The sequence below is a fragment of the Natator depressus genome, chromosome 5 (genome assembly GCF_965152275.1).
Source record: "Natator depressus isolate rNatDep1 chromosome 5, rNatDep2.hap1, whole genome shotgun sequence".
In the NCBI taxonomy this organism is placed as follows: Eukaryota; Metazoa; Chordata; order Testudines; family Cheloniidae; genus Natator; species Natator depressus.
In genome coordinates this window covers 133,940,715-133,955,084 of record NC_134238.1, presented here as the reverse complement: position 1 = coordinate 133,955,084, position 14,370 = coordinate 133,940,715, and the positions used below count along the sequence as shown (strand labels likewise).

The 14,370-nt window shown below is 51.7% G+C and overlaps 1 protein-coding gene across 3 annotated transcripts in view; it reads left to right on the top strand.

Moving 5' to 3' along the window:
- The first annotated feature begins 321 nt into the window (after positions 1-321).
- Positions 322-14,370, top strand: part of LOC141987882 (class I histocompatibility antigen, F10 alpha chain-like) — a 36,355-nt gene continuing 22,306 nt past the window's right edge. For all 3 annotated transcript variants that reach the window (XM_074953732.1, XM_074953731.1, XM_074953730.1), the window contains exons 1-2: positions 322-432; positions 12,806-13,069. In XM_074953732.1, coding sequence (XP_074809833.1) covers positions 369-432; positions 12,806-13,069 — 328 coding nt within the window. In that variant the 5' untranslated portion in view covers positions 322-368. The remainder of the gene's footprint in view (positions 433-12,805; positions 13,070-14,370) is intronic.

Sequence of the window (14,370 nt, the reverse complement as noted above, 5' to 3'; positions counted from 1 at the left end):
TGGGCCGGCTGGCCCCAGGACCCCTCCCAGAGAGAATCCTGCAGAGCAGGGCCCGGCCATGGGCCGAGCATCACTGGGCGGGGCCGTAATTGCCGCTCCGGTCGTTACAGCCCCGGGGCCAAGTTCTCCGCGGCGCCAACGCGCCCCCTCCCGGTCAGACCGTCGCTTCCCCTTCGCCCGCCTGCCCAGGCCGGGTCTGCCCAGCGACCGGTGACGAAGGCGGGTCTCCGCATCGCTATTGGTGAGATGTTCCCCTCTCAGCCAATCCCTGCAGACTGGAGGCTCTCACGGCCAGGAGCTGGCTCAGCGCCCCGGGGAGCTGTGGGTCCCGGCGCTGCGTCCGGCCCCGCAGCTCGGGGGGTCCGGGCATGGCCCTGGCGCTGCGCCTGCTGCTGCTGCTGGGGGCCGCCGCCCTGCCGGGGGGCCGCTCCCGTGAGTGCCGGGGGGAGACCCCGGGCCGGGGGGGGTGCGGGGAGGGGGGAGCTGGGTGTCGGGGGGGGCAGCCGGGCCGGGGGGTGCGGGGAGGGGGGAGCTGGGTGTCGGGGGGGGCAGCCGGGCCGGGGGGGGGTGCGGGGAGGGGGGAGCTGGGTGTCGGGGGGGGCAGCCGGGCCGGGGGGGGTGCGGGGAGGGGGGAGCTGGGTGTCGGGGGGGGTAGCCGGGCCGGGGGGTGCGGGGAGGGGGGAGCTGGGTGTCGGGGGGGGGCAGCCGGGCCGGGGGGGTGCGGGGAGGGGGGAGCTGGGTGTCGGGGGGGGCAGCCGGGCCGGGGGGGGTGCGGGGAGGGGGGAGCTGGGTGTCGGGGGGGGTAGCCGGGCCGGGGGGTGTCGGGGGGGGGCAGCCGGGCCGGGGGGGGTGCGGGGAGGGGGGAGCTGGGTGTCGGGGGGGGCAGCCTGGCCAGGGGGGGCAGTTCTGGGCTCTGTGTTCAGAGGTGTCGGGAGACCCCCCCGCACCCCCCCAGCACTGAGCGGTCGCTGACAGGGATCAGTGACGTTGCTATAGTGACCGGGGGGGGGGTCCTGGCCCCCTTGTGCCCGGCGCTGCCGGGGGCTGCGGGGGCAATGTGCCGGGGGGGCTGAGCGCCCCGACCCGAGCGGTGACCCCGGCATCCAACGCCGACCGCCCCCAGCCAGGTGTGCGGCCCCGCTCGGACCGGCACCCATGGGTGCTGCACCCGCCGACAAGCCCCTCGCGGCCCCGTGAGGCTCCCGGCTGCGGGGAGTCCCCGGGGCCAGGCGCTGCCCAGGCTGGGTCTCTGCCGCGTCTCCGGGCCGGGCGGGGCTCTCAGACCCGAGCCCTGTGGGCAGAGCCGGGCTGACAGAGGGGGGTAAATTGACCCCCATGGCCCAGGGTTCAGTGACGGGACTCTCGGGCCGTTCGTGGCTCCCAGAAGGTGCTTCAGTTTGACCCCCAGGGCCTGGACTCCTGAGCCTGGCTTGTCCTCGGCTACGTGGGGCTGAGCTGTGTCCGCCCCTGTCTCCTCGCACCCCCAGTCAGCCATGGGCCTGGGCGGCGGGCGGGTGGGTGTGGGGCCCCCTCTTCAGGGGAGGCAAGCCCTCAGCCTGCCCCTTCTGCTTGTGCCCCTCCCCCAGCGGCCGGGGCCACAAGTCCCCCTCGGCCGGAGGAGTCTGGGGCCAGCCCATGCCCTGAGTCTCTGCCCTGTCCCCCACCCCACCTGCCTGGAGCTGCCCCGGGCCAGCCAAGGAGCAACTCCCGTCCCCAGACCCCAACCCCTGAAGCCCCTCGCTCTCCTCCGGCAGAAGCATTTGCTGTGCCCCATGCAGGTTCCTGGGCAGCCGAGGAGGCTGGGTTTGCTACTCGGCTTCCGGGAGTCCAGGGAGGTCACTGATGAACCCAGGAAGCTGAAGAGCACATCCAGCCTCCTCAGCCCCCCGGCATTGCAGGGGGGATAATAAAGCAAAAACTTCCCTCCACAATCCTGCAACTGGGGGTCTGGCGGCAGCGGCAGGGGAAGGCGGAGCTTCCATTGGCCTATTATACCCGCCACGCCTGCCCATGGCAATGGGTCATATCTGTCGTGGATGCACATCTTTAGAGGTGTCATCCTAGGGAAGAGATGTTAACACCCTTTTCTCTGGCTGCTTGTTGGTGCCACGGGGGTGTGTGTGTGTGGGGGGGGGAGGGAAACTTTGGAGCCCCTGGAAATGTGCATTAATCAGGTCTTAGTTTGGGCGTGAGCTCCCGTTGCAGAGAACAGAACAGGTGCTGCGTTTGTGCCGTTAGGATGTCCTGTAGCTGCCGGATAAAGAGCTTCCAGATCCCATTGAGGGTGGGGTGAGGAGAGGGGAAGGCACATCCTGCTTTTCCAGGCATGGATTTGAATCTTCCTTGTTCTCCATGAGGCAGCAGCTCAGACCCTGGGGAGCCCAGCAGCCCGTATTGAGCTGGGTGAGGCTGTGGGGTGGGGTTGGGGTATGTTCGAAGTGGTTCAAGGTGCATTGGTGCCCTTGTGTCACCTCAGTAACAGGCCTGGTTTGACGTAAACAGGGTTAGGCCCCCATGCAGCCTGGCCCTACAGGGTCGAGGACCAGGAAGGAAAGCAGAGAAGTGGGGGTATATGTGTCGGGTTATCCCTGCAGCAATGAGGCAGGAGGCCGTCGTGTCAGGAGGTCACACCCAGAACTGGTGTAACTCCAGTGGTGCAGAGCTTTGGCCTGGGGCCTGCAGGGCTGTGTGTGTGTGCGTGGGCAGAGGAGGACATTGATGATGATCAGAGAGAGTCTGGGCCAAGCTCACATTCTCACTGGCTGGTTTGGCTTTTTTAATGCGTTACATCCAGCACCAAGTCCCGTGGGTGCCTGGCTGGGCCTTCGTTGAAAGAAAAATCCTCTGTGCCCATTACATTAGAGGTGACCTGAGAAGGGGGAAATAGGGGGTCCATTTCTGTTGCTGCCTAAGGCATAGCAAAGGCTGGAAAGGGTTTTTTCCCCTCCTTGTTTTCTTGTAAGTATCATCTGCCCTGTTTTGCTGGAGGTCTGGTTGGAGCAGCAGAGACCTGGGGTGGGAATTCTCAGCCCTCAAATGAAGGGTCACTGGGTGTAGAATCTTTACCAAGGACAGCTTTTCTTTCTTCTGCTCGACAGGTGTTTGGTTAAGTAGGGCCTTTTCTACACTTCAGACTTGCTCTGGTTTAATTAAACTGGTGCAGATAAATCAGTGCAAACCCCTTTGTGGGCCCTCTTATTTTGGTTTCACCGTGGCCTTTTTTAGTTTAGCTTAAACTGATTCCCAGCAACTTAACCTGAACTGAAAAAAGCTTCTGTTACATCAGAATACAAGTGTCCACGTGGGGCTTTGTGCCGGTTTAGCTGAATCAGTTGTGTTTAGTTACATTGGTGCAACTCTCCATGTGGACAAGGCCCAACCGACTTAAGGTAAACAGAAAAAAAGCCACTCTTAGGCTGAGTCTACACTAGACGGCGCAAAGTGCTGCCATGGGAACGCTCCTGCGGCCGCGCTTTGAACTGTCTGTGTGGTGATCCGCGAGCGCTGTGGAGAGAGCTCTCCCAGCGCTCCTGGTAAACCAGGTTGACGAGGGGAATAGCTCCGAGCGCTGGGAGCCTGTCTACACTAGCGCTTTACAGCGCTCTAACTTGCTGTGCTCCGTGGGGGGGCGGTAATTTTTCACACACACACACCGCCGAGCCAGCAGGTTAGAGCGCTGTGAATTGCCAGTGTAGACAAGCCCTTAAACTGGAAAAGGAGGGTCCACAGAGCCTCTTGCACTGGTTTAACTAAACCAGTTTAGCTCACACCTTAACTTAAACTGGTGTGAATTTGTGGGTAGAGAAGGCCACGGTTTTAACAATGAAGTTTAAACAGTTGGAATAAACTTTTTACGGTTGTTTTACATGCAGTGTTTGTACTATTTTTACACCAATCACTTAGGCTGTGTCTACGGTGCACACCTTACAGCGACACAGCTGGGCCGCTACAGCCATGCCGCTGTAAGGCACGCAGCGTGGCCGCTCTTTGTTGGCAGGAAAGAGCTCTCCCGCTGACCAAATAAAACCACCCCCAATGAGGGGCAGTAGCTTTGTTGTTGGGAGAGCATCTCCCTCCTGCAAAGCGCTGTCCCTACCGGTGCTTTTCATCGGTCAAACTTTTGTGGGTTGGGGTGTGTTTTTTTTTTCACACCCACCGATGAAAGTGCAGTGTGGACATAGCTTTAGTGTGGACACAGTTGTACTCAAGGCTTAGATTGTCATAGGAGTATTTCCCGGAGCCCCCAGGCCCCCCCACATTCAACAGCATCAGGCTGGAATCAAGGTTTGAAAATATTTACTGGAGCTCCGCTCCTGCTGAATGTAAACCCTGGTTATACGGATACAGATTATTCCCCTACATTTACTGGTGTAAAGCATGGCTGTACCGATAGCACTGCACTTGCTGTAGGGATTTTAATTATTTTGAGGAACTAAAACTCTTTTGGTTTTGAACCGATTTAAGTATTTGGGTGAAAAGAAACAACCAAATTCAATAGTTAAAGCCGAAGAAAAACGGCGTGGAGCTGGCCTCAACGTAGGGTTGCCAACCCTCCAGGATTGTCCTGGTGTCTCCAGGAATTAAAGGTTAATCTGCAATTAAAGATCGTGTCCTGTGATGAAACCTCCAGGAATGTGTCCAACCAGAACTGACCATTACGATGAGTGTAATGTGTTCGGGGCAGGGACTGTCCCTTGCTCTGTCTGCACAGCCCCAGCCCCAGCATGGTTAAAGCTGGGTTGTGCTACCATGACATGAAATAATAATTCCTTCCCCTCTCATGTTCTCGGGTTACACGCCCGCCCCTCAAGTTCTCCAGCTCACTGTCGAGTCTTTCACGAAAAACAGGGCCAAGAAGACGGGCCTTTCTAGTGGGAAAAGCAAGCCAATTTAAAAAGTAAAGCTCCCTCCTCTCCTCATCCTCAGCGTTATTTATTATTGTTTTATGGTGGCACCCAGGCACCCGAGTCCTGGACCCCACCGTGCCAGGCGCTGTACAGATACAAAACAAAATATGGTCCCATCGGAGTATAAGGCAGATGGGGGATTAGAAGGAGACCGCACTGGCCAGAGTGACAGGCTGTGGTTTCAGAGCACCAGTGGTCTAATGGTTATCCAGGTTTTTAAGCATCCGACCAGAGGAGAGTGTTGAGGAGGGTGTGGAGGATAATGAGGTAGTTTTGCAGACATTTACCAGGAGCTCCTCCGAGGCATGAGGGGGTAGCATGGGACACGGCACAAAGGGGCTTGTGTGAAAATTTAACAAGTGGGTGTTGGAGGCTGGGATCATGTGGCGTTGAGAGTTGACATTTCGGTAGCAAATGAGAGATGACAGGTCGGTTGGGGATAGGCTACGAAGGGCGTCACAGCTGAAAATAGACAGCTTCTATTTGATGAGAAGGAGGAGCCAGTGGAGAGAGGCAAAGAGAGAAGTGACATGGTCAGATCAAGGAGCGAGGAAACGATCTTTTCAGCATCTTCTGAAGGGATCTGAGTGGGCTAAGTCTGCGTTTGTCAAGGCCAGAGAAAAGGATGTTGTAGCGGTTGAGACACGAGATGCTGAGAGCCTGGGCGAGAGGTTTAGCTGTGGGGGTGGACAGGAAAGGCAGTGTCTTAAAGATGCTCTGCAGAAAGAGTCAGCAAGATTGAGGCATAACCTGGATGTGAGGACCTAGAGAGAGCTCCAAGTCAAAGATGACACCCAGGTTACGGTCCTGAGTGGCAGGCAGGATGGTGGCGTTGTCCACAGTGACTGACAAAGGAAGTAGAAGGGAGGTCTTGGGAGGAAGATTGGGAACTCTGTTTTAACCACATTGAGCTTGAGCTGATGACGAGAAAGCCACAAGGAGATGTCAGAGAGACAGGCCAAGATTTTAGTTTGTGCCAAAAGAGACAGATCGGAAGTGGATCGGTAGATCTGTGAGTCATCAGCATGGAGATGGTAGTTGAATTTGTGTTTCCAGATGGCTTTGCCCAGAGATAAGGTGTAGAGGGAGAAGAGAAGGGACCATGACAGAACCCCATAGAAAGCTGGAGGGGGATGAGGAAGATCCTCTGACGGACATGGTGAAGGAGTGATTAGAGAGGTCAGAGGAGACCCAGGAGGGGACAGAGATAAAGAAGCCAAGGGGGACAAGGTATCAAGAAGAGCCTGGTAAATGGTGTCAGAGGCGGCTGGCAAGCCAAAGAGGGTGAGGATGGAGCACTGATTTTGAGTCTTAGTTGGGAAGAGTCATTAGAGACTTTGGCAGGAGCGATTTCCCTGGAGTGCCAGGGGTGGAAGCCGAGGTGGGGAGGGTCTTGGAGGGAATGGAGGACAGGAACTCCAGACAGCGATTGCTGAGGCACATTCAATGAGTTGAGAGATGAAAGGGAGAAGGGGCTGTAGCTGGAGAGGCAAACCGAGTCAAGGGTCTTTACGATGGAAGGTGCTGAAGTGTGTTCATATTGTGAGGGGGAAAGAGCCAGAGGAGAGTGAGAGGTTAAAGAGAAGAGTAAGGGAGGGAGGAGAGCGGGTGTGAGGGAGATCAGGAGATAGGATGGGGTCTGTGGGGTGAGTGGAGGGGTTAGGAGGAGAGCAGATCTAAAAATGTCCACATCTGCAAGGGATAGGGAGGTAGGAATTGAAGGAAGGGAAGGAGAGGGGAGGAGGACTGTCATGTTTTATTGTCACGGACCCACATGACTGGTGTTGTCACACGTAAGAACATAAGAACAGCCATACTGGGTCAGACCAAAGGTCCGTTTAGCTCAGTATCCTGTCTTCCGACAGTGGCCAATGCCAGGTGCCCCAGAGGGAATGAACAGAGCATGTAATCATCAAGTCATCCATCCCCTGTTGCTCATAGGGACACCATTCCTGTCCATCCTGGCTAATAGCCATCGATGGACCTATCCTCCCTGAATTAATCTCATTCTCTTCTGAACCCTGTTAAACCCTGTTTAAACCCTTGGCCTTCACGACATCCTCTGGGAAGGAGTTCCACAGGTTGACACTGTGTTGTTTGAAGAAATGCTTTCTTTTGTTTGTTTTAAACCTGCTGCCTATTAATTTCATTTCGTGACCACTAGTTCCTATGTTATAAGAAGGAGTAAATAACACTTCCTTATTTACTTTCTCCACATCAGTCATGATTTTATAGACCTTTATTATATCCCCCCTTAGTTGTCTCTTTTCCAAGCTGAAAAGTTCCAGTCTCATTAATCTCTCCTCATACAGAAGCCAGTCCATACCCCTAATTGTTTTTGTTGCCCTTTTCCAATTCCGATATGTCTTTTTTGAGATGGGGCGGCCACATCTGCACGCAGTATACAAGATTTACCATGGATTTATTACTCTTGGTGGAATTCTGCAGTTGTTGCATTTGGAGCCGTAGTAAAATTGCAGAATTCCAACAGGAGTAAAAATTTATGTAGAGGCAATATGATATTTTCTGTCTTATTATCTATCCCTTTCTTAATGATTCCCAACCTTCCATTCGCTTTTTTGACTGTCGCTGCACATTGAGTGGATGTTTTCAGAGAACTCACCACACAAGAAAGATCTTGGAGCCATTGTGGAAACAGCTAATTTAGACCCTGTCATTTGATATGTATAGTTGGGATTATGTTTTCCAATGTGCATTACTTTGCAATTCCCAACACTGATCTTCATCTGCCATTTTGTTGCCCAGTCACCCAGTTTTGAGAGATCCTTTTGTAGTTCTTCGCAGTCTGCCTGGGACTTAACTTTCTTGAGTAGTTTTGTATCATCTGCAAATTTTGCCACCTCAGCGTTTACCCCTTTTCCCAGATCATTTATGAATATGTTGAATAGAACTCGTCCCAGTACAGGCCCCTGGGGGACACCACTATTTACTTCTCTCCATTCTGAAAACTGATCATTTATTCCTGCCCTTTGTTTCCTATCTTTTAAGCAGTTACTGGTCGGTGAGAGGACCTTCCCTCTTACCCCATGACAGCTTACTTTGCTTAAGAACCTCTGCTGAGGGACCTTGTCAAAGACTTTCTGAAAATCCAAGTACACTATATCCACTGGATCCCCCTTGTCCACATGCTTGTTGACCCCCTCAAAGAATTATAGTAGATTGGTGAGGCATGATTTCCCTTTACAAAAATCATGTTGACTCTTTCCCAACAAATTATGTTCATCTATGCGTTTTACAATTTTGCTCTTTACTGTAGTTTCAACCAGTTTGTCCTGTTCTGAAGTAAGGTGTACTGGCCTGTAATTGCCAGGATCACCTCTGGAGCCCTTTTTGAAAGTTGGCGTCCCGTTAGCTATCCTCTAGTCATTTGGTACAGAAGCTGATTTAAATGATAGGTTACAGACTACGGTTAGTAGTTCTGCAATTTCACATTTGAGTCCTGGTGACTTATTGCTGTTTAGTTTATCAATTTGTTCCAAAACCACCTCTAATGACACCTCAATCTGGGACAGTTCCTCAGATTTGTCACCTAAAAAGAATGGCTCAAGTTTGGGAATCTCCCTCACATCCTCAGCTGTGAAGACTGATGGAAAGAATTCATTTCGTTTCTCCGCAATGGCCTTATCGTCCTTGAGTGCTCCTTTAGCATCTCGACCGTCCAGCGGCCCCACTGGTTGTTTAACCGGCTTCCTGCTTCCGATGTACTTAAAACAAGAAATGCTATTAGTTTTGGAGTCTTTGGCCAGCTGTTCCTCAAATTCTGTTTTGGGCTTCCTCATTGTATTTTACTCTTCATTTGCCAGAGTTTATGCTTCTTTCTATTTTCCTCACTGGGATTTAACTTCCACTTTTTAAAGGATGCCTTTTTGCCCTCACTGCTTCTTTTACTGTGTTGTTTAGCCAGGTTGGCACTACTTGGTTCTCTTACTATGGTTTTTTAAATTAATTTGGGGTATACATTTAAGTGGAGCTTCTATTATGGTGTCTTTAAAAAGTTTCCATGCAGCTTGCAGGGATTTTACTTTTGGCGCTGTGTCTTTTAATTTCTAACACAGCTCTGGAACAGTTCCTGGGGGGACCCATCAGTGTGGATTTGATTTAAATCATGATTTCAATCACTAGTCTGGAAGACTCGATTTAATCATGGTTTTCTACATAAAAGTGCATTCTTGTTGGTTGTTATAACCTTAATACATATTTCACAAGACTCAGAGGTAGATGTAGGTTTCATCTTTAGAAGGTACACACTATACATTTTTAAACAGTGATTTATTTTGAAAACTTTTCAGATTAGTTTTACAGCAGTTAAGGTTTGACCCTGGTACCGAGTATTGAGACTATTTGGAAGAAAATGAGCTAGAGATAGTGCTTGTCCCATTCGTGTTTTTTAATGCTTATAATTTAACTCTGTCACTGCATATTTCTCTGTTTAAGATCTCACTCAGTTAGTCCACGAAAGCTAATGCCAAAATAAATTTGTTAGTCTCTAAGGTGCCACAAGGACTCCTCGTTGTTTTTGCTGATACAGACTAACATGGCTACCACTCTGAAACAGGCTCAGTGTGGACATTGCTCCACCCATCAAGACTCAGTTTAACAATTTTACCCTCTAGACTTTTTGCACATGGCTCAATTTCTCTTTCATACACTATCCAGGAATTTGCCTGCGACATCTGCTCTGTTGGGTGGACTGTATCCTGGTCTTAATGACTGAACCATGTTAATGAAGTGTGGGTTCTCAATCATGCGGAAAGGAGAGTTTGTTGCATAAACAAACTGGGTAATGTTTTCATCAATTACCTCTCCTGCTCAGGGGCCAGGCAGGAGGGTCCCGCAAGCCGGATTTGGCCCGCGGGCCATAGTTTGCCCACCTCCGATCTAGGGACTGTGCTCCTCTTACCTGCTGCTTACAAACAGGGAAGAATTGGCAGGGGAAGTAGAAGTGGGTGGCAACCTGGGCAGCAGTGACCATGAGATGGTCGAGTTCAGGACTCTCACAAAAGGAAGAAAGGAGAGCAGCAGAATACGGACCCTGGACTTCAGAAAAGCAGACTTTGACTCCCTCAGGGAACTGATAGGCAGGATCCCCTGGGAGGCTAAGATGAGGGGGAAAGGAGTCCAGGAAAGCTGGCTGTATTTTAAAGAAGCCTTATTGAGGGTGCAGGAACAAACCATCCCAATGTGCAGAAAGAAAAGCAAATATGGCAGATGACCAGCTTGGCTTAACATTGAAATTCAGTGAGCTTAAACTCAAAAAGGAAGCTTACAAGAAGTGGAAACTTGGACAGATGACTAGGGAGGAGTATAAAAAAAAAAAAAAGCTCAAGCATTCAGGGGTGTAATCAGGAAGACCAAAACACAATTGGAGTTGCAGCTAGCAAGGGATGTGAAGAGTAACAAGAAGGGTTCCTACAGGTAGGTTAGTAACAAGAAAAAGGTCAGGGCAAGCGTGGGACCCTTACTGAATGGGGGAGGCAACACAGTGACAGGTGATATGGAAAAAGCTGAAGTACTCAATGCTTTTTTTGCCTCGGTCTTCACAGACAAGGTCAGCTCCCAGACTGCTGCACCGGGCAACACAGTATGGTGAGGAGGTGAGCAGCCCTCAGGGGTGAAAGAACAGGTGAAGGACGATTTAGAAAAGCTGGACATGCACGAGTCCATGGGTCCAGATCTAATGCATCCAAGGGTGCTTAGTGAGTTGGCTGATGTGATTACAGAGCCATTGGCCGTTATAGCAGTGTGCCCTTGTTGCCAAGAGGCCAACGGCATCTTGGGCTGTATTAGTAGGAGCATTGCCAGCAGATGGAGGGAAGTGATTATTCCCCTCTATTCGGCACCGGTGATCTTACAAAACTGGTTGAGTGGGCAACAAAATGGTAGGTGAAATTCAGTGTGGATAAATGCAAAGTGATGCACATTGGAAAACATAATCCCAACTATACATATAAAGTGATGGGGTCTAAATTAGCTGTTACCTCTCAAGAGAAATCTTGGAATCATTGTGGATAGTTCTCTGAAAACATGCACTCAATGTGCAGTTTCAGAGGGGTAGCTGTGTTAGTTTGTTTCAGCAAAAACAATGAGGAGTCCTGTGGCACCTTCAAGACTAACAAATTTATATGGGCATAAACTCTCGTGGGCTGGAACCCACTTCGTCAGATGCCTACACGAAAGCTTATGCTCAAATAAATGCGTTGGTCTTTAAGGTGCCACAGGACTCCTTGTTTTTTCAATGTGCAGTGGCAATCAAAGAAGCTAACAGAATGTTGGGAATCATTAGGAAAGGGATTGATAAGACAGACAATATCATATTACCTCTATATAAATCCATGGTACGCCCACATCTTGAATACTGCATGCAGATGTAGTCATTCCATCTGAAAAAAGATATATGGGAATTGGAAAAGGTACAGAAAAGGGCAACAAACATGATTGGGGTATGGGACGGCTGCTACATGAGGAGAGATGAATAAGATTGGAACTTTTCAACTTGGAAAAGAGACGACTAAGGGGGATAGGATCAAAGTCTATAAAATCAAGACTAAGGCTATGTTTTTTCCACGAAGGTCACGGAATCTGTGACTTCCAGCTAACTCCATGACTTCAGCCCACGGCGGCCAGAAGCTGTGGGGTCCCCCTGCCACCTGTAGCGGCTGGGGGTGGGCTACCTGGGCTGTGGGGGGACCAACCACTCCCAGTTGCCCTGGTGGCAGGGGGACCCCGGACCTCTGAGTGGCCTGCAGTTGCCTAGCCCCTGCAGGCGGTGTGTGGGTCACGCAGCTGAGCTCCCCATTTTGTCATGGATGTTTTTAGTAAAAGTCACGGATAGGTCACAGGCTTCCATGAGCTTTTCTTTGTTGCCCGTGACCTGTCCAGGACTTTTACTAAAAATATCCATGACCAAATCAAAGTCTTCATCATGGCTGGTATGGAGAAAGTGAATACCGAAGTGTTATTTACCCCTTCACGTCACACAAGAACTAGGGGTCACCCAAGGAAATTAAAAGGGAGCAGGTCTAAAACAAACAAAAGGAAGTATTTCTTCACACAGTACACAGTCAACCAGTGGAACTCCTTGCCAGAGGATGTTGTGAAGGTCAAGACTATAACATGATTCAAAAAAGAACTAGCTAAGTTCATGGAGGATAGGTCCATCAGTGGCTATTAGCCAGGATGGGCGGGGATGGTGTCCCTAGCCTCTGTTTGCCAGAAGCTGGGAATGGGCGACGGGATGGATTACTTGATGATGACCTGTTCTGTTCATTCCCTCTGGGGCACCCAGCATTGGCCACTGTCGGCAGACAGGATACTGGGCTAGATGGACCTTTGGTCTGACCCAGTCTGGTTGTTCTTATGTTTTGAATAAATTATAGTAAATTGTGTGCACAGCTGGTGTCCTGGCTGCCACCTGTCGCTTGCACACATTCCGCTGCCCAACTTGCCTTCCCCAGCTTCAGCTCCTGCTCTCCTATCCCCCAGTCCTTCTGCCCCACCCTCTCCCATAACACCCCCTTCCTTTTCCCCACACCACACTCCAGCCCTGCCCCTCCTCCTGGGCTTCCTTTCCTTTGTCACACTCCCCTGAACCCTAATACACTCTCCCTATATGCTCCCCTACTCCTCACACATGCTTCAGCCCCCCTATATCCCCCAATCCCTTCCCCTTCTCACTCCCCCTCCAGCCCTGCCTCCCTTTCTCCTTCTACCCCACGATCTCTTTCTCCCCGGTCAAGCTGTTTTGTGAGCTCTTTCCCAGGTCTCCCTCCCATAGGAACGCTCCTGAGGACTGGCGCCGCCTCTTGTGTATTGCCAGGGACTCCCTGGCAGGGTCTGGTTGGGTCTGACTCCCCCTCCCCAATCTCCCCCCCTCCCAGGCCTGCACTCCAGGCGCATATTGGACACGGTGGTGTCGGAGCCCGGCCCGGGGCTGCCCTGGTACAGCCGTGTTGTGTACGTGGACGATCAGGTCATCTACGCCTACACCAGCGAGATGCAGGGGGCGAAGCCTGGCCCAGTGTGGATGGCGGAGAACGAGGGTCCAGAGTTCTGGGACGAGATGACCTGGTGGGCACAGCGCCACCAGAAATGGTTCAGAGCGAGTCTGAACACCCTGAGTCAGCTCTACAACCAGAGCGAGGGTGAGTGCGGGACACGACCCTACCTAGGGACGCAGGGACATGGGGTCGGGGGGCGCGGTTGATGTAAACAGGGTGAAGGGACACAGGGATGCATGTTGGGGATGGGGGGAAGGGACCACCCTCAGGGACATTTTCTCACTAGAGTCAGTGTGAATGTGGGGGACAAAGGGACATGGGGTGGGGGAGGGGCTGCAGGATGGAGGGTTCATGCAAAAGACACTTTTTGACACCCTCCAATGTGGAACACTCATACTGTCCCCTCCCCAAACACCCCCGATTTCTGCTACCAGTCCCACTTGCAGCTGCCTCTGCTGCCTTCGGGGGACCCCCCCACCCCTTGTGTTCAGACCTCACAAGTCAGGCCCCAAAAATCCTGAGTTTGACTTAAATGTCGTGAGTATTTTGGGAAAAATATTGGAGTTTATTTTTCTTTGAGCTGTTAAGGGACAAATTTCCAGGGTTTTCCCTGCTGCTAGAAAGGCTAGAAGTTACTGCTGTAAAAAAACAAAACAAAAACAAAACTCAGACTCTCCCCTAATCCAATGAGTCCAGGAACTGGGGATTTAACACCCCCCCCATCATGAGACACACATTAAAGTCACAAGATCAGGTACGCTGCATTTACCCCAGCCCTGGGGAAAAGCTGCTCACCAGTGAGTCTCCTTCATTGTTCGCTTTGTCTTATTTCCCAAGTGAGTTTATCGAAGGTCATACTCCACAGAGCGAGGGTCTGACATTGACTTGGGCTGGAGAGTTAGTGAGAGAATCAGCCCCTGCAACGTGCAGAGACTCCCGGGCTTCCAAACCCCAGCACGTGTCCCCGGGGTGGAGCCCCCGGGATCAGCCAGGTTCCCCTGCACACTATCGATAGATGTGTAAAGAGCCGTTCTTCCTGCTCAGTCCCTAATGTGGGGGGGGGTGTAGCCATGTGGCCATGCTCCCAATTGTTCTGTCTCACTTAAGACGGTGATGATCCCATCCATAAGCATTCAGTGCCGGACGCTGCTGAACTGTCCCTGGCAGGTGAGGGTCTCTCTGATAAAAAGAAAAGGAGTACTTGTGGCACCTTAGAGACTAACCAATTTATTTGAGCATAAGCTTTTGTGAGCTACAGCTCACTGCATCGGATGTAGCTCACAAAAGCTTATGCTCAAATAAATTGGTTAGTCTCTAAGGTGCCACATGTCCTCCTTTTCTTTTTGTGAATACAGACTAACACGGCTGCTACTCTGAAACTGGTCTCTCTGATGTAATTGCTCTGCCCTTCCTGACGGGACTGGCGAGTGAAAATCCCTGATTCC